General features: G+C 45.2%; 1 protein-coding gene across 2 annotated transcripts in view; it reads right to left on the reverse strand.

Annotated features, from left to right (window-relative positions):
* Window positions 1–1,867: 1,867 nt before the first annotated feature.
* LOC119386620 (coenzyme Q-binding protein COQ10 homolog B, mitochondrial) overlaps window positions 1,868–20,894 on the reverse strand; it is a 158,547-nt gene continuing 139,520 nt past the window's right edge. For both annotated transcript variants that reach the window (XM_049413200.1, XM_037653906.2), the window contains exons 3-5: window positions 13,636–13,828; window positions 12,881–12,982; window positions 1,868–3,124 (exon numbers count right to left, since the gene is read on the reverse strand). In XM_049413200.1, coding sequence (XP_049269157.1) covers window positions 2,957–3,124; window positions 12,881–12,982; window positions 13,636–13,828 — 463 coding nt within the window. In that variant the 3' untranslated portion in view covers window positions 1,868–2,956. The remainder of the gene's footprint in view (window positions 3,125–12,880; window positions 12,983–13,635; window positions 13,829–20,894) is intronic.

Raw genomic sequence — 20,894 nt, forward strand, 5'->3', positions numbered from 1 at the left:
TGCTGATGATGAATTATGGCTGAGCCCTTTTTAATGAGTACACACCGTTAAATCACCCACTCGTCATGCAATTCACGTGGTGCGACATCTGGTGCGATTCTACACATCTGCCATGCATTTGACGTCGTTTACGCGACTTCTCGCCCGACATGACTCCTCTATAGGTATTTTCCTTGTCTTATGTGCAATAACTGCAACGGACACTAGCGGATGATGAAATCGCCACCAAAATTGGCCGTGTTTTAAGCTCACAACAGCCTACGCTGTAAAATGTGGTTAATGAAGCAGTGCGAGATTGAATGTGTATATGCCATTCTCGTTGCGCAGGCTTGGTGGAAATCTGTGGCATCAGCTCAGTCCCTCTAGCGTATACGTGCAAGTCGTTACGCATCGCATCACATCGCCCTTCCGAGCCATTTCCCTTGTCCTTAGTCCCTTAGATGGGTTACATAAAATGCCACTTATGGGAATACTTATGCCACCGAGATCGAGAAGTTGCGTAAAGTCGTAACACACTGGAAAGAAGCTGTTTAGTCAGCCCACAACAACAGCCGATTTCGGTTGCATATTTGTCCGCCGCCGCTGCCGTCCGTTGCAGCTGTTGCACTATGAGAAGAAAAGAACAGGGTTAGAGCGGAATTGGAACCTAGGCCACTCTGCATGTCAGTCGAGTATTCTACCACAGAGCCACGCCGGTGCTTGAAACCTGTTCGCAAAAAGACCCTATACAGGCAACATGTCGGCAAGGAATCTTGTTAACTGGTCTCACACAAAGCGAACTGTGCAATGAGAGGGTGGTTTAAAGCTTCCCATCCCTTACAAAGGACTTAGCCGAAGTTCATCACCATCACCACAGCATCACAAAGTGTGCAGTATGTAAGTGCATATAATGCCTTGGACATGTAGTGGCTCTAAAAATTGAATTGTGGCATAGTGGGTACTTCCCTACTTCGAAAAAAGAATGATTTCTGGCGTTGTGGGTACCTTGCACTTGGCGCCCCAAGAGAGTTTACAACAGTTGATCCTCCAGCTTTCGCTGCGACTGCGCCGAGTGTTCCACGCAGGGCCCGATGCTTCTTAGCAATCACTTTTGGCAGTTTCTACTGGAATCTCTTAACAGCCAAGCTGTTTAAGCTTGGAGAATCCCCGTTAGTCACAAACAAAAATTATCATCATGATGAACCATCACACGCTCTCTTCATCCTCTTCTGCTTCGCTCACGGAACACGTGCACCAATTTGTTTGGCATGGGATGCAATAACTCTGATGGGTGTGAGAATGAGTAGAGAGAGAAAGAAGGAAAGAGATAGAAAGAATGCGAAAAAGAAATTCTTGGCGAGGTGGGACTCGAACCCATGTACATTTGATCCGAAGGCAAGTGTCTTAACCATTCGGCTATCCAGGCACGCTAGCAGAGCATAGCCTTGTGTAGTATAGCATAGCAAGGGAGTGGGAAAGGGAAGTGAGGGTTAGGAGGTGCCGATTTGTCCAGCGGGTGAGCACTCAACAACTGTACTTGCAGTAGGCATTCTGGAATAGTTTGAAATGGCCAATGTTACATGCACAGTAGTTTGTTTCCTTACTGCACGGTTGCGGCATGCATCGAGAATGGAAGCCAGGCTAGCAATTGAGAAGGCAATGCGCACGCAGCCCGATTACGCTATGGCGTTCTACTCTTGATGGCGAAGCTCAAGCGTCCTCCAAGCTTTTCAAGGCTGTTGGGATTCCAAGTGGAGAAAAGTCGGGACAACACATTCAACGTCAATGCAATAATGAAATGTGAATGAAAAAAATTAAAAGAAACTGCAGCTTCTGTTAAACCATCCTCAAATCTAACTATTATACAAAACAAATCACACCATTGCTGCATGCACTATTGAATGTGGAAAGGTGAATTTATTTTCCAGCTTGGTTTCCCACATTCACATTTCATTGTGGCCCAATGGCTCAATCCCACTAGCTCAACCGGTGTATAGAGACCACATGTGCCTACTGCTCAAGACAAGTGTGTCTTCCATTATAATGAATTAAGAATAAAGTTTCAAAAACAAAACTATTTTATTTTCGACAGCTCTTTCAAAGAAAAAAAAGACAGTTAAATAAACAAGGGTGTTGAATGCTCCATGTAAGTTTGCACCCAACAACAAGACTGTCCATAAACAACATCTAAAAAACAATCAGCTGAGGAGTGTTGTGCACATGCTAATTTTAACACTGTTTCTCACATTAAACCCTCTTCCCAACCCATTACCCTGCTCATGAAAAAATGCACGTTTCTGCTAAGCTACTTATTTCAACAGCACAACCTCAAATGAGTTTTGCTTTGTGCCTCCAGCAAATCTGAAATGAGCAAAAACCAGCAAGCTGAATGGAGCATTAACCACACCCAATAAAGCCCGTAAAACTTTCACTAAACAACCATGAATGTGTGTACTTCAATAGCTCGACAAGCCCAACAAATGTGTCAACTTCAATTTACTGAACACGTTTTACACGGCTGCTTCTTTCCCAACTATGGTACAGACTTTGCTCATGGCTGTGAAATTACTGCCACAGTAAATCTGAAGCGGCCAGGGCTGGGAGGACACGGCATCTGGCCTCTATTGTGAGGCATCGTGTCAATCAATGGTGTCCTTATGGTTCTCCAGTCCTCCAGCTGATGGCTGCCGGGGAACTTATTGGTTTGACAGTAGCTTGCTTTGGGCCATCAACAATGAAGCCTTGTAACACTCTCGCTGCCACTCCACCCAATCACTGCCCCCAAGTTGCTTCTCCCCCTGGTGGATGAACTGTGCAGTCCAGAAGCGAGTTGGTTCCAGGAGGAACCTTGAGTAACTGGGGTGCATGCGTGAGAGGAAGAAGCGTGGCTGCGAGAGGAACTAAAGAAAGACTAAAATCAGTCCATCCACGCAGAGACGAAACCCCCTGTACTGCAGAGCTACTTGGGGGGCCGGCGTCAGGGAGCACCGGAGGGCAGCACCTTGCTGCCTCTCGTCGGGATCGACTGTTTGCCGTACAGGGTGGCCGCTCGGTTGAGGAAGGCACGTGTCATCTGGCGCACCACTTCGTCCAAGAACATGTGCGCCAGGTGCGAGTGCAGCCGCGAGCGGAACTCGAAGGACACCTGCAACAGAGGTCGACCGCAGAAAACGGCATCAAGCCGAGAGTGGTGGCTGAGAAAACTTCGGCTAGGGGTAGCCACAGGATTGTTCTAACAAGACCACGTTTCGCATGCACAGTAGACTCTCAGTAAACGGACGGGCGCTTGAATGAAAGCAACTGCCTCTAATACGATTTGTTTTGTAATTCAATTCTGAACCTCTGTTCATCTCTCAGTAAATGGAATTCCTGTTAAACGGAACATATTTTTCTCGTCCCCTTAGGTTAAAATTAATAAGAGTCTACTGCAGAAGAAGTTCCCTTAAAGCAATGTTCACAAACCTGGAACAATTATGTACTACAGTAAAAGCTCGTCAATTCGAACTCGAAGGGGACCATAAAATTGTTCGATTTAAGCAGAGTTCGAATTAGTGGGCGGGTGCTAAAATGAACGGACATCACGACACATTGCGCTGGCAGAGCCCAAAGAAGCCACCTCTGGACTCGTTATCACGAATTAGGCGCTACTACACATTTGTGGCAGGTGATTTCGTCAATTAGGTTCACAAAGCTCTAACCGCAAACAGAAATTAATTGATCAGTCAGTGATACTTCAAAAACAAGCACAGACATGCACTCATGTGAGCAGTGAGCCTTAATGTCGAAATATATGATGCTCTGAAACACGTTTATTTACATGGAAGAGATACGCAAATCAAAATTAACTCTTTAAGGTTGATATTTTTCGCAAAATGCACCCCCAAAATGTGTATTTTTTATTGCTGAATTAAATTCTTCAGACGAATCTATTTAAGAAATGATTGTCTAAAATGTTTTTGGGTGGCCGTGCAGTGAAAAAAAACTTTTGTGTTGTTACATGCGCATGGTTTTTTTCACAAGTAACAGCAAGATAAATTTCAGAAAAAAACTACACAACTGTTAAAAATTATGCATTGCAATAAACACCTGTGTAGTTCATAGACATACAAAAATAAGTGCACGAAGTCACATCAAGTGGAAACACAGAGGGAGAAAAGCCACTTTGTTTAGTCAGCATCGTCTCGCCGCGCACGAGCTTTTGAGATGTCGCTTGCTCATCAACATCTGAATCCTAACTCGTAAGTAATGCCTCATATGACGGGCTGACGTTTACTGAATCAGATTCTAATTCTCCAGACAAGAGATTCTGATTCTCCAGCTGAATTGCCGCTAGACTCACTTTGCAAACCGAGAAATCGCCGCGCACATCCCATAGCACAAGCAAACTGCGCAGGTGAGCGCATTGAAGAAAATTGTGCAGCTGTGAGCACGTCCGCAAAGCAAAAAGCAGTCCGACACCTATATATTCATTCGTCTTATTGCCAATGAAACGGAAACGGTTTTTTTGAGTTCCCAAATAGGAAATGCAACCACAGCAGTACAGTGCAGACCACTTATAACGTAACCGCATATAGTGCAGGACCGGTTATAATGCGGTCTTTTTCGACTCCCGTTTACCCTCCCATAGAACCGCATGTATACGCATACCGCTTATTGTGCAGTCCCCCAAGGTGAAATACCGTTTATAATGCGGTTGCGGGAAAATATTTCTGACAAACGCGGGTAGCGAGTGCGGTTCTCAAAGGAGGGGGAGGGAGCGACGAGGATCCGTTACGAAGGGCGAGGGCACGCACAGTGAATGAACGTAGGTGGCGAGTGGAGGAAAAAAGACCGCGGCATAAGCGCTGTGCGGCTCGCCGAGTGGGGTAGATGGTGGTTGCCTAGGCGACGAGTAGCCTTTGCACCGGCGGCGGCAAGGCTCCGCGGCCGCTGCCGGCAGTGCGTTCCGCGTGGAACATACGATCGCGTCCTCATCAAGTGCGCTTTAAGTTAAGTTTCCTGTCGGGAAAAGCGTCGTCGTTATCACACTTGCTACTGATATCGTGTCTGCTACCTCGTCCGCAATTGAAAAGTTTGCGGCTTCATGACGCGAGCTTTCGCCTTTTCTGCCAGTGCGTGACTTAAAGGCCAACTCCGGCGATTTTTGGCCATGTCAAAGTAATGGTGCTTTTATATTCCTGAGACGCTCCTGTCACGGGTCCGATAGCAGAAACACTCGGCAAATTGGAGAATAATTTTAAATAAGTAAAAAAGCGCAACACCGAAACCGAAACCCAGCCGAGCATACGTCTTCGCGTGACGTATAAGTGGTTACAAAACCGGAAATCATGCAAGGCATGCCGGTCCCGCCACGCGTAGTATGAAAGCTGCGAAAGCGGCGAAGAGCAGACGCTCATTTGAAAGGTGACTCCGTCGGAAATCTTGTGTGTGACTGACCGTGTCACGTGCACAAGCTGTGCTGTCGGAAAATGACAGCTGCAATTCCGACGCATTTGGAGGCCAACTGTAATGGCCATTCCTCTTCGATGAAGTGGAACTCACATGTTTAGCTCTTTGCTTGCCTGGTTGCACATTCCACCGCCAGATGGCACGACCTGTCCAGGGAGCTCAAGTTTGTGGGGCCGTGATCGGGTAAAATGCTGTCGCTGAGAAGTTCGCGGACTAACTAAAGCTTCTTAATATTGCTATGGGAAGAGTGCATAAGTTTGGCAATAGCGGCGTTCAACATCGCGTTGGTACGGCCGAAGGAATGCCAGGTATGAGCCACCTTTCGCACCATTAGGTTACGTGTTTCGCACGATGCGAAGCTCACCGTATACCGATATAGGCCCGGTCACGGTGCACCCTGTATATGCAACGGGAAGTGTTTCCGTGGTGGTTCACGCATGTGCATTCTTTAGCCGGTACGGTATTACCGTACTTTCCGTGCGGTAAACCCGCATTGCTAGCTAAAACACTAATACAGAGACGCAGGGTAATCGTTAGGTGCGAGTGTTTCGTGACTGCCAACGGGGAATCGTGTGCAGCCCACAACGCGACACCACTTGCCACCCATCGCACGCATTACCACAAGGAACTGAAATTCACCGCCCAGCCAACGAAGCGCTCGCCAAACACTCGCGATTGTTGCCTTGCGGATAGCAGACGCTCTAGGGGCCCCGCGGTTCCGTCACTTCCGCTTAACAAAATGACGTCACGCACCCAATGTTGCCAATAATTTGGGAAGCGAAGTGGGGAGAGTCTGGGCAATCAATAAATTCATTTGCAATGAATCTGCGTATGTCTCCAGCTTGTAATTTGGCATATATAACGGGAACGTGAAAAGGAACGTACCCAGCGAATTTTATTGCGATCCATGGACCTCGAAAAATCGCCGGAGTTGGCCTTTAAACGAGCTTGGCGGGCTTTTGTCGCCGTTGATCTCCCGGCCGCGAACACAAACTTCGTATCACCCGCGCTGTTCTTTGGTTAGTGCTTGAGTACGATCTTTTCGACGTCCGATCTTCATGTTGTCTTGGACAAACTTCCCGCGACAACATGCTGAACCGCAGGCTAGGCCTAATCAGCGTTGGTTGCTTTTCGGTAGCGGTCGCGGGCGATAAAAGTTGCGGTTTGGTGCGGAATCAACGAAACTTTTTGCGATGGCTGCACTTGAAGGGAAGGGAATCATATCGTTAATGAAAACGAGGGCATGGTTGGCACATACAACTCTCGAATGGTGGTTCCGGATTCGATTGCAAGGTCTTTGACATCGCGCGCGCGCCCGTGAACTCGAACGATCGGTACCGCTCAGCACGTGAAATTTCGGTCGCGATTCGACATGGTTTCTGTGTAATGCGCAGTACCTCGAGGTGGCCTGAAACGTAGTCGGCGAATTTCCGCGATGACACTTTGTTTTGTTTGCTTTTTTTTCCCCCGTGTTCATTTCGTTGGCAATGCGGGTCTTTGGCGGTTAATTTTTTAACATTCCGAGATTTAAGTGGTTGTAAGCGCCCCAAATCGCATGTGTTGATTATCGGACACGCGAGGCTACATGCTCAACACGTTTTGCGCAAGTGCAGCCATTGAAGAAGGTTGTTTTGGTTATAGTGCGGTACCGCTTATAGTGCGGATATTCGCGACTCCGGCGACTTACGTTATAAGTGGTCTATACTGTATCATTTGTGTCAGTCAGCGCCTGCACAGAAACAGGCGTAATCACGTACTGGGGAGCAATAAACGAGATAGTAACAAATCCATCACCTTTCGAAAGATTTTAACCAGAAAGCCATCAGTTTTGCGGGCGCAATAAGCGGGAACCGGCCGAAGGACGAAACTGAAACTAGCAGGCGCTCCACTGTAGTAGAGCATAAAAAGAAAACGGAGAGATATCGGGGCTAGGAAAAAAATTCCACGTATTCCCGCAGTGAGGCAGCACATGCCAAGCAAGAGAAATGATCGAAAAAGGCGCGCATTCTAAACATACAGGCATGGCGTACAAAGACATCTTTGACCGTCTTGTGGCTGTTCGGGATGACGTACGTGTATGTCTTTGACCGTCAAAGGGTTAAACGTAAGCAGTAATTTGCATTTCCTTGCGTTTCTTCTGTCGCAACTCCATGAGCATTGTTTGCCGCTTGCCCAAGAGCTCCAGTGCAGCATCCGAATTCTCATCTGCTGAGAAATGCTGCTGTTTTGTCGTTTGCATCTCGAGTAAATTTGGTTTGGTTTGGTTTTGCAACACATTGTGATCACTCACGGCAGACTTCTGCGAGAAAAGATGAAAACCAGGGGCTCCCAGTTCAAATTAACTGTTGTGGATACTGACGCATTCAAATTATCGGGGGTTTTCTCCCATAAAAATACATAGGGCTCTGGCGGGACCAGGGCATCAGTTCGATTGACTAAGTTCGAATTAACAAGATTTTACTGTATTACGAGTGAGTATCCCTGTATGTGAACAAACCATGAAACTCCTCACAGACCTCTTAAAACAAGGACTGCAAAGCTGAAGTGCATTAATTATAGCATGGCACACTGTAAATCTTCTTCCTCGTCATCACAACGAACTCATATCTGGGCGTGTCCTTGATTAGCGCCAGCTACATAAACTCTGTGAAAATTGATAGTGGCAGTGCCAGATAATTTGATTCAACTTTAATAATGAATGATGTGTTTGCCACATGAAGCCAGTGTATCGGAACGGAACGAAAACCAAAAACCAAAAAGAACGAAATAAAAAAACTATTTTTGACCAGCACGAAAACAGAACCAAAACGTTATCTATTATTTCGTTCCGGAGTGGAACCGAATTATTTTTTATCATTTTTCAGTTCAGGGAAAACCTTGGCATTCCGAAACAACCGAGGTCATGTAACGTGAACAATAATGCATACCTCAGGGGACAGTATTAGTGAATGCATATCTCAGGGGACAGTATTAGTGTGTATCTCAGGCAGAGATTCCAAAGTAAAGATGTGTTAAAATTTCGCGAAAAATAAAGAGTGACAACCAGTGATGTTTACATTAACGCAAGTGGACTTTCATGCGCTTGTCACACAGGCCAGCGTGGAGAAGGCATTCTTGGCGCTGAAGTTATCTTTTATCAGAACAGCAGTCTCGCATATCAGAGGTACACTAGACGACAGCTGCTTCTGAGATCCTGCTCACTCCCTTGAACAAAGCATTGAGCCTGCTCAGAAAATTCGTAATTCACTTTTGAGAAAATTAAATACCATAACTTGGAAGGGTACTGGTTTGTGTTGGTAAGAATTCGTGGTACAGTTACTTGCGCTCCTCTTATGAACGTGGGAAGAATGTGTTTTACCCCTGTTCTTAAAGGGGCCCTGCAACACTTTTTCAGCATGATCAGAAAACGCTGCCAATCGGTAGTCGAGGCTCCTGAGAACACGCGAGCCAAACATTATAGCGCAGCACCTGACCTCGAATTTACAATTAATTCTCAAAGCCAGCTAAAAATCGCTCGCTCGATCTACTCTCTAAAATGATGCCATATACTCATATGACCGCGCCATAAACCCAAATTCACTGCCATTGGCTGATTTCAGCATCGTGGGCTGTAGTTCCTGCGCCCGCCGCAGGACGCTGCCACGTGGCCGTACACTCGCTCGCGATCTCACTGAAGGTTCTTCGCGCATTCAAAGAAAAAAAAAAGTGCTCAAGGTCATGAAGCACGCGTGACATAACTTCTTTCATCTGAGCCATCCCTCCCTGCTTAGCTTCCAGCACTCTCTTCGGGATGAGAGAAGAGAGAGAGCAATTACAGCACGCGAGAAATCTCTAACTCAACAAAGTGTGGGTTCAAGCTAGTTGGTACTCCATGATCTACTACTTCTTGCATGAAAAAATTTTCGTAGACAAAGGATGAGACCATACACGGACAGGCACAAACTTCCAACTGAATTTACTATCAAGGTGAGACATATATATATGTGTGTGACAGAACTCTGTAACTACGCTCGTACTTGACGGATTCTAAACAAATTTGTGGCGGTCGATTCATAAGGCAATAAACTTCTTTGGTGAAGCCATTTGACGTTTACTTGGCAAAGTGTTGCAGGGCCTCTTTCAGAGGAGCGCAAGTAACTATACCAGAAATCATATGTTTTATTAAGATAACACTTATATGGACACTCTCGACGGGTTTTGCCATCGCCGTTGCTGTCTTGTTCCGTATAAAGTCCACATCGATAACATCCCCCGTGCATCGTATGTTCTACCCGTGGGTAAAAGCACGCGACCGGAGACGATGAACGCGGCTGAAGCAGAGATCAAAAGAGCCGGCCCATCTCCGTCGCACGGAGGGCGCATGCGACATCATCCCGCGAGCGAGGCCTGCCATCAAATGCTGCTCAAGCAGAGAGGAAACGTCTCACCCGCCTTGAAGGAGCATGAAAGGACGCAAGGGGGAGGGGGTGTCATTCGAGCAGCAACTGTGAACTTCGAACAAAATGGCGCAATCGCGATCGCTGGCGTACGCGCTATCTTGGCAAGCATCAGCGGACGGCTCATATCTTCTTCATGCTGCGCTCTTAACGCGAAGAAACAGTGCGAAATCAGCTTCTCTTCCTGGAGTGGCCGTATTCTCTTACACATGCGTTATGTAGAGCGACGTGAGACTGGATCTAAAAGAGTTAGCTGCCAGCCTTATACTTCGTATAACATTACAATTTGTTGCTATCGCATTCATTGCTTTGCCCTTGTGGTCAAACTAAGAACGTTTTTATCGTTACTTTAACTTCAAAATTTTCCATACAAATAAAAACCGTTATGAACCGTTACAGAACATTTTTTTTGTTCTGGAACAGAAACCGAACGAAACTTTTTGCGGTATAACAAAACTAAAACCGCAACGAAGAACATTTCGTTCTGACACCCTGCATGAAACATAAAAAACCTTGTGATACTGTATTTACCTCTGTAGAATGTGATTAATCTAATCACAGTGTCCTCAACGTTCAGTAGTCTCTCGTTAAACGGAACCTGAAGGGACCAGGAAAATATATTCTGCTTAACAGGAACTTCGTTTACTGAATGAGGAATGGGGGTGTGGAATTCAAGTACGAAATCAATCATATTAGAAGCAGTTGTTCCATTTAAGCAGCAGTTCTGCTTAAAGGTTTCAGTTTACTGAGAGTTTACTGTACATTGACGACGAATGTGACTACTTGACGTGGGAGTTGTAGGTGTAAGGCTTGACCACACCTACAACTTGACCACAAACAACACATACGCTTTCAGATGTGCGCATGAGCACGTCAGCGCATCTTGCTTCACCACACCTCGCGATGGATGGATGCTTGAACACACACGAGATGAGCGTCAACGTGTGCTCACTCCAGGCTATGCAGATATCGATATGTCAGTGCCGCTACATATCGAGCCCTTGATAGAGGCTCAAAGTGCACAATATGGATTTGGCTACTCTCTGCTAATCGAACTGGTGCTTGTACACTTGCAAGCACACAGGTGGTTCGGGCTTTATTCAAACGGGCCAGTATCGATACATCATTTCAAACTACAGGCATGTTTAATCCATAGGGGCTAACTGACATGCTACCATCAGGCAAATGAACGAAATCTTGCACCGCTGCACTGCCATAAACAAAAGAGGGCAATTGAAATGGCAATTGTTACTAAACATGCAGAAGCCGACTAAAGCTACTCTTTGCGCTTCCAGTGTGATTGCAAAGGTACTCTCTCACTGTAGTGCTAAAGAAATACCCTTGTTTTGCCTTCCTCTGCTCTGTTTTTTTATCACTTGGTTTTTATTCTCGAAATTCCTCTTTGGGATATTTCCTTTCCTTAATTATTTTTGATTGGCTTTAAGTCCAGTACACATATGTAGAACGAGCTTCCTCCCGTTATTTTGTTTGTTGTGAACTTCGGGGGCCATGCTAAAGCTTTGCTCTGCTGTGGAGAACTTGGTTCCTTCATCCTTCAAGGTGCAGTTAATTTCGTTGCCCATAGGCAGCAGGACAATCAGCAGATTCTTGAAGTTCTTCAATTAATGGGTCCTAATTATGAAATACTACTAAGTGTTATGAACCATGAGATTCATGAGAATTCTATATTTAGGCAAGCGGCGAAGGGGAGTACGCAATTGTGGAGAAGGATGTGAAACGTGCATACAATACAGAAGTAGGGAGGGTGCCAGGCTCTAGCTGAGGTGTGTAGTATCAATCCCTGATGGGATGTTTCACAATTGCTAATACAATTACAAGAGCTCTGGTAGATGGCCCACTCACACCTAACATTTCCCGTCACTGCCGTCATTTCCAGTCATTTTGCATGACTGTAACAATAGCTGGGTAATAATGTCCTCTTAACCCTTTCCCTCCCGTTGAGGAGTATGGTCGTCATAAGATTTTGTACCAAAATGACCGATGACGACTACACACGTCATAGCTGTGTTTGTCGATGCTAGATGGCCACACTTGTCCTCGGCTTTCATTGCATTGCCATGCAGTGAAGCCGTGTCCGAGCTATCTTCTTTACGCAATTAGCAAAATAAAGGAACCCCACTGAATTGAAATAATGGTACAGTTTTATTCAGAAAAAAAAGCCCTACAAACTGAGAAAAAAAAATTTCCGGTAAATTTGGTAGACTATTTTCTTCTTTTTTTCACAGTAGGGAAAAGGTTAACCATAGCACCCTCAACAGCTCATGCTGCTTGCACCGAGAGGAAGTTTTGAGCCAAGTTACAGCACACCTTGAACAACAGGGCCAACAGAACAAATCAATGCAACCACCTCTGCTACGGGGTGGTACGTCACCTCATTCCACTTGTGTTCTGCACACTACAGTTAGTCTCAATTTCAGGACAGCTGCTTTTTGGTAGGCAGGTAACTTTCTTGTGAAATAAGTTGTGGAAGGTAGGATACATGAATATAATTTCTTGACATTCTAGAGATAGAAGAAAGAAATGAAAAGATATCCTGAATTGGGGCTCCTTCTTCCTACGTGCTTAGGAGTGAAGGAACCGCTTTCCTAAAATTGGAAACTACATACTACCCCATTCCTGCAGGTCAGAGATGTCAATTCTATCGCACATGCAAGAAATGAAAGCCTGAAGTTGATAATGAGCTGAAAAAGGAGATACCGCAGCTAGAATTTAGCGTGGGACATGCCACCAATTGCATCACCTTCCATTTCACCCAGATGAAAAAGGCAAAGCCCCGCCAAGTTTGTGCAAACATTGGGCCTGCCGAGCTTTCACGTGCAGTCATTCTAGCCCTTGTGACTACTACCCTCCCAAACACCCAATGTTCGTTAATCTTACACTGGCAATGTCTCTTTCGACAAAAGGAAATACTATAATTAATTTCAGAGCAGAAGGGTAACCAGAAAACATGCAAACAAGGCAGTGAACAAATGTACATCAGAAGAGCCATTGCTTGCCTTGAAGTCTAGCGTGCAAGTCTTTGGGTTGTCCTCGAGGCCTGGCTCGAACCTCCAGATGGTCTCTAGGTGGTTGAAGAGGCGACCATCTGAGCACACCGACTGCAAAGCAAACAGACGATACACACTGTTACTAGCAAGATCCGGAAGAGCCAGAGAAAACAGCACTTGTATGGCTATAGTGACTTGATGATCAATTATATGCTCGCCAAAAACAAGTGGGCTATGCTGCTGACTTCACAACAATTGCATGTTGTTGTCTGCACAGCATTCAATGCACTTTGTGTCCCAGATAATTAAGCTCGTGACACAACATGTAACAAACGCAACAATATTTTTTTTTCTGGCCTCCCACAAAACCAGGATGAAGCAGGAAAGGACAGTGAAGAATTGTGGGATGCTTTGCTCACAGCCACAAACCTGAAGAATCAACGTAACCTGCTGAACTAGGCATGGGAAGCACTCACTGCCAGCAACTTCCTGGACTAAAGGAGCTGCACTAATTGGGCACTCTTTCGCATTGATTCTTAAAACAAATATTCACTTTCCTCCTCCAAGAGTGGCAGAGTACTCTCTTATTTTCACGTCTTTTCTGGCTCACGAATGCTTCACTTATAATGAGGCCAACACCTGTGGTATTCCGAAAGTGTAGTTTATTAAATGAGTGCCTTATATAGTGCCCATTTAACAGCCGCTGGCTGCGAAAGGTATGTCCCAGTTTCTCACCGAGTGTCAAAGAAGCCAACGGCACCTACCTTGACGAGGGTGGGCCTCACGAGCGTGACATGAGAGGTGTAGCTCTCGACAATGGGTGGGAAGCCGACCTTCATGTATGCAGTCAGGGCGTGGGGAGACCGGCTTGTCACACGCGACTGTGTGCACCAGGGTACAAAGTCCCGGTAGAACTCCACCCGTGACACCACCTCAAACATCTGCTCGGCCGAGTACCTAAAAGGAAGGCGAAGCACACACCATCGTCCATCAGTTTTCTGAAGGATCGTCACAGATTTGGCAAAAGAGACAACTGTGTCACTAGCCAGGGACGACATTCTCAGGGGGTACGTACAACTTTTGCATGACTAGCGGGGCACACACTAAGCTTCTGCTGGTAACACTCTTCCTGACAGAGTTCTTACACAGCATGTTTCACAATGCACCAGGAACACTGTCATTTATAGATGTTGATGCACCTGATGCGAGTCAAACAAAACTGTCTTCAAAAGTCTGCGAATACTTTCTCCGACCACCACATCAAATTCATTCTCCACGTGGAAGTATTCGGAATGCACCGACTTCCAAGAACTGCGGATGTCACGAGAATTTATTCTTTAAAAATATTGCTGGCAGATGTGGGAACAGGGACAAAAACAAAAATTCATGAAGTGTTTCAAGTAAGCTTTTACTCCTGCGGTGCTGAGTGTGTGCTTGAGGGTTACCCAAATGAAATGAAATGGTATAGACTGTGGGCCTGGTACAAAGATAACTTCTTTGTCAGTTGTGATGTAACCTAAGCTTTCCATGCATGATTGAGATGATTGATACAGCGAACCCCCTATGGAAAAAAAAAATTAACGCAGCTTTCACAAAGTTGCACAAGCCTGGGTCACAGCAGAGCTGGTGGGCACCTAGCTGGTCCTGGCTTGGCTAGGCTTTTACCCTCTCACTTGTCTCCCATCCTTTGCTATGCATGGCTATGCTTGCTCTGTTTTTTCTTTTTTGTCTCTGTTTCTATTTCTATTCGCTATTCTATTTCTTTCTCTTCCTCGCTCTTTCTCTCTCTATTTCTCGCTTCCTCTTTCTATCTCCTCTCTTTCAATTTCTTTTTCTCTTTCTCTTTCTTTTTCTGTCTTTCTTTATCTATGTCATGCTTTACTCTCTACCCTCCTCCTCGCCCTTAATTCCCTTTACCACCTCTTTGCTGTACTATACAAGGCAGCACTATACTCTGCTAGCGTGCCTGGATAGCCAAGTGGTTACGATGCTCACCTTTAGATCGTGGGTATGCGAGTTCGAATCTCGCCTTGCCAAAAGTTATTTTTGTTTTTTTTTTTGCGAACAATGTCTCTCTTTCTCTTCCTTTCTATCTATTTCTTTCTCTCTCTGTTTTCATTCTCATGCCCATCAGAGTTATTGCATCCCATGCTGGACAAATTGGTGCACGTGTTCTGGGACTGAAGCAGAAGATTAAGAAGAGGACAAAGAGTGCGTGCCGGTACCTGATGATGATCATTTTCTATCTACGACACACGGCAAACCTCGAGCATAACAGTTCTACTGTAATAGTGCTGGTGCTGAAAACCTGATCAGAATCACTGCTGCCGAAGAGATCCAGCCTAAGGAAGAGAGGGGCGACAATGGTGCCACCAACTGTGACAAAGGGGAGAGCTCAGAAGAGGATGCTTTTACTCCTCATGTAGTAGAGACCCCCAATGTGTAAAGACACTCGGAGAAGTTGGCTGCAAAGCAGCAGCTTCCATAACCCTCTCGTTCCCGTCGTGACAAGACAAAGCAGCCGCAGCTTACATGATACTCAAATATTGGAAGAAGCACTCTGAGCAACTGATGTGCTGGAATGGAAGAGAGCCACTCAAGAGGACAACCTGACGAGGAATGACACGTGGGAAATAATTCCAAGATCAAAGGACCAACAAGTAATCAAATGCAAGTGGATACTCAAGAAGAAACTAAACCAAAATGGCAACCTGAAGCATTGCAAGGCTCGACTTGTTTCCTGGTGGTGAAGTCCATCTGCCCACTGTTAGCAGTAGCAGTTGAAAGAGACTGTGGGTCCACCATGTTGACATCATTGACCTTGAAGGAGACTGTGTACGCGAGACAAGAGGCAACAAAGTATGAAACTGCAACGGTGAATTACGTCCATTGAAGGAGAGTCTGTATGGAGTATGTCAATCTGAATGGGAGTAGAACCTAGAACTGGACAGGTTTCTCGAGACAGTTTTCTTGATCCAAGGCGTGTACTTTTTAATATTTAAACAGTACAAAAGACAAGACAAGATGAACCTTTCTGTCTTGTCTTTTCTGCGTTTGTTTAAGGTGTATCACCACCTTTGAAAACACATTTTTTTTTTTCAAAAAATACATTTTTTAATTTTTAGATTCTAAGAATTCCCGAACATTCAAGAATATTTTGCCAAATAAATTATGTTTTTATCTTATTTAGTTCCGAAGTTATAGCCAATTTTCGAACATGTGGTGAACAGTTGCGAAACTGAAACTAGTGCTGTGTGGTAACAGAAACTGATAAGTTGGCGATCATTTTTCTGTTATATTTTGGTTTTATAAGTATAAACTTATTTAAAGACAACTCGTAAGTCTTTCTTTTTTCAAACGTTGCTTTAAATATCCGTAAGGGGGACGCGTGAAGCTAGGAGCGTCTCTTTTGTTTACTTTGCGCACGGTTCATGCTACTACTGTTAATGTTGCGTAGTTTGTCATTTTTATGATGGTAACAGATGTGTAGCAGTTATTTTGAGAGAAGCAGGAATCGAACCTGGCCACCACACTATCGTAGCATGCTACACTGGGGACCAATACCGTGTAAGGAAAGCCCAGTGTCAGTCGACTGGCGAAGCAAAACAACACCGGAAGAAAAGATGGGCAGCAACAAAAGCCAAAAAAGAGCTCATGGCATCTAGGGAGGGCCCTAGCTAAGAGCCTAGTGGATTTGAACTGTTTAGGGCATCATCATCCTGTTTGTACAAGCATTGGAAAGCTTTAAACTCGTTTTGCTCAAAACTTGGTTTTTTGCACTTTTTTGTTACACAAACAGCTGTAACTTCATAAGGAAATCTTTTCCACTGAAACTCTGTATGCTTGTTCCTTTATGACTGACCTGTGCAATGAACTAGGATCAATAAAAACGACTGGTAAGTTTTTATGTAAAAATTAGGGGTGTGCGAATATCAAAATCTTCGAATACGAACATCCACCTTCGAATATCGAATATCAAAGGAAAAATGCCTCCACAGTAACAATATTTTATTTAACATGTAGCTATTTGAAAAAAAACATTAACAGCCTGACTGTCAACACAACATACACTGCTATCTCCAGAACACAATGTCCAGGCTAGCACAATGCACATCACAACGCAAGCAAATATCACGGCACAATGAAAGTAATGAATACATGTTATCATGAAGAAATATGAGTTGCTCCACATGATCAGGCAGCAGGCGCTCCCTTGTAACAGAGACACCCCCCCCCCTTGCCACTGAAAAGACACGCTCGCTTGGAACAGAAGTGGCTGGTATAGGGAGTTACATGGGGCAAGGCTTTGCCAGAGTGGGGTATCTGAAGGTGCCTACAGTCCGCCACCAGTCACATGGGTCACTGTCTTTCTTCAGAAGTGGTCCCGCATAGTGAACGAGTGGTAGTGCGGCACGTTATGGCCGCATAATATTGATAATGTACGGTTACATGATCGCCAACAGCGCTGCATGTCGAAGATGCACCAGCAATAAATCATACGTATTGGGGCGCTTGTTGCAGGCAGATATCGTGCCTCCGTGTACTTACGATGTTTATCGCTCCTCTCGGCAACGTTTTTAGCTATACGAACGCAGCAGAAATGTGGAAGAAGAGTTATTTTATGCATGATAATCGAATCGCATATTCGAATTTTTCGAATATTCGAAGTTATAAAATATTCGAAACTTTTCGAATACATGATTTTCGAATTGAATACGAATATTTCGAATGTAATATTCGACGAATATTCGAAACTTTCGAATATTCGCACACCCCTAGTAAAAATGCTTTATTTTAAGCATTGCAACAAAAGATTGCCAATTTTTTTGTTTTCGTTCGTATTTTTACTGTAACTTGATTCCCAATCATCAAACGGCAAACATCCTAATTCATTGCACAATGTGTTAAGTTGGCTACCTTTGTGCCAAAAAGTTTATGATTCCGGCGCTCCATTCTCAAGTTATGACTGTTCGCGTAAAGGCTGAGTTTGGGCAATGTTTTGTCAATAACAAAAAGCATTGTAATTTTTTTCACTCTTTTCTGCATATGAACATCACTTAAAACGATCCTTTATAACCCATTTTAAAATAATATTGCAAAGGTCAAAATTAAAAAAAGTTTACAATAAGGTGGTGACATACCTTAAAGGACCCCTGACACCAAAATTGAAACCTCGAGATGTTTGTGTTGTTTGACTTTCCTGTATACGGGGGCACATCTGACCGATTATTAGTGACGAACGTTGCCTTTAAGATATCCTAATTTGGTTTTAAAGTAAGCGTGGAGTGCTCACTTGAGTTGGCTGCACCTCGCGACATCCTGGTACGACGTAGATAGAGGCCCTGCGTGACGTTCCACGAGTAAAGCAAGTATTGTGGACGTCACAGAAGGTTTGCGGAATACGACGACGGGCACCCGGCGAGGCCTATTGTTCCACACCCCTCTTGCTTTGTTGTCGGCCTGCTCTCGAGGTAGTTTTCGTGAGGGGACATGCACTTAACAGGTTAGAGGCACCCACATACTTTCAATCTCTACCGCGCGCAGGACCCCGATTTGAAAACCGCGCTTTCAACGTCACCACAGCTTGTGTGCACGTGGTCTTTGACGCTCCCCCGCATGGGGCGCCGGTTTCTTGTGGTTTTTAGGCGGGCGTTTTGAAGTGACGCTAAAATGGTCGCAATTAACTACGCTAGAATGAGTTATGCGATACGCTAGAGCATTTACGATTTAACTTAGGGATTGCCAGACACAAAGCTACAAATTACAGTAAAAAAGTCATCAACAAAAATTTTGCTGTCAGGGGTCCTTTAACCCTTTGCGGTCCGAAACCTTTTTTCCCCTTCCGTTCATTCTGGTCCAAATCTAAAAGATTCAAGCCTCATGTAAAAGAAGTTGAATTACTCTTTTACAGATGGTGCATAGTGTAGTTTGAAAACGCGCTCGTGGATCAACCGCAAACGAACTTGTCGAGCAGTGCCCGGCCACGGACCTCTGCATGCGCGTTGCGCTGTCGGGCAGGGCCCGATTTTGGACCGCAAAGGGTTAAGTGTAAATCCCAACCGAGTGGCCCGAATTTCATTTTTGCTGTGTAAGTTAAGCAAGGAGGTAACGTCATCATTAGCATTCATGTGGATGACGTTTTAGCTGGTGCAGGACAAATGGGCTGTCAATTTCTAGAGAAGTGCATCCGATATCAAAGACATACAAGAGGTTAATCACATTTCGTCAATCAGAGTTGTGTGGCAAGGCTGGAAGGCGGCGTTCCCGCATTGGACCAAAATGTGTATGCCAAGAATCTTAGTCCTAAGGAATGACAAATGCTAAAGGAGAGACCTCACGGCTTGATCGTGGAATGAAGTTTCAGAGATCAACCATGGCAGATGAAAACAGCAAATTATCGCGCAAATTCCGACGAGTGGTTGGACCACTTCTTCACTTAGCGGGAGATCCATGGCCAGAGTTGGTGTTTGCAAACGCTTATGTGAGCCAATTCAATGAGAATCCTACCTTGGAAGTTTGAAATGGGATAGAGTACATATTGAGGTACGTGCAACAAACAATGTTCTCACACAGAGAGAGAGGAAGCTGTGTTCAAGGCTTTAATAATTAATATCTGGGGTTTTACGTCCCAAAACCACGATACGATTATGAGAGATGCCGTCCGTAGTGGGGAGCTCCGGAAATTTTGACCACCTGGGGTTCCTTAACATGCACCTAAATCTAAGTACACGGGCCTCAAACATTTTCGCCTCCATCGATAATGCAGCCGCCGTGGCTGGGATTCGATCCCGCGACCTTCAGGTCAGCAGCCGAGCGCCATAACCACTAGACCACCGTGGCGGGGTTGCGTTCAAGGCTTTTGCGATGCAAATTGGGCAAATGACACAAATTGTAGACAGTGGGTGCATTTTCGTGCTCATTGGAACTGCCATGTCGCAGAGCAGCAAGAAGCAGAAAACAACTGCATTATCGAGCATGGAAGCCAAATACTTTTTTAGCATTTAGTGCACAACACAAGACAAGGACCGAGCAACAACCGACGGAGACAGGCGCTAACTTCCAACAGGTTTATTTTTGAAGCGTCGCAGTAGCATGCCCAAACTTATGTGATTTCAAGCCGAATACCTTCCAATGTGCCAAGCACCAAAGGAGATACTATGGATTCAACACTACTCAACGAGCCACGTGGCCAAGGGTTTGTCGTTGAGCTACGAGTGTTGGAAAGTGGACAATCTAGGAGGTATCGCTCTTGCAAGCAAACAAGTGATGCCCGAGCACAGCAAACACAACCTGCATCATTTCTTCTTGAGAGAATACTAAAAAGGGAAGAATAACGATGCAATATGTAGGATTAGGGAACTATGCAGATGCTCTGACCAAGACACTTAATGGAAAAAGAACCTGTGAGCTTTGTGAATAATGAATGGGGTCTTACGGAGTGTGATGCAAGTGGTGGCACATAAAAGGGAAGTGTTAGTGTCATGCAGAACCATTAGATGGAGCACATATAGATTCTTCCTGCCAACCACTCGTTCAATACAAATGCTAGCAAAAAGCAGTGTGCATGATTAATGAGCTGCAGGATCTACAACAGCTGACCACAGTACTCTGTATTGGTTATTGCAATGGCGAAGCCAGGACATCCCCCACTTCCCAATTTCTTTACATTGTACATGTATGTGTGCAGTACACACACACACGCACACGGTGTAAACGTGTTGGACTCCAATTCCTTTGCTCTGCATGTATAACACATCCATAAAGCCGTATCCCGCCATGGCGCAAAGCAGGGCTTGCCAAGGGTTTCCTCAAGAATGAAGATATAGTATACCACAGCGCTGAAGTGCAGAGGGTACTAACTGCACTCGAACGTTCGCGAAAGACCAAGGCTACGATTTCATATCGTCACGTGATTCTCTTTTCCCACGCAATAAGCTTAACTGCGTGGCGCGAAAGCAACCTTGCGCAAGTCGAGGCTGAGCTGCCAAAGCGGAACTCTTTCGCAATACGTAAAGGGCGCAGC

This window comes from Rhipicephalus sanguineus, chromosome 3, assembly GCF_013339695.2.
Source record: "Rhipicephalus sanguineus isolate Rsan-2018 chromosome 3, BIME_Rsan_1.4, whole genome shotgun sequence".
In the NCBI taxonomy this organism is placed as follows: domain Eukaryota; kingdom Metazoa; phylum Arthropoda; class Arachnida; order Ixodida; family Ixodidae; genus Rhipicephalus; species Rhipicephalus sanguineus.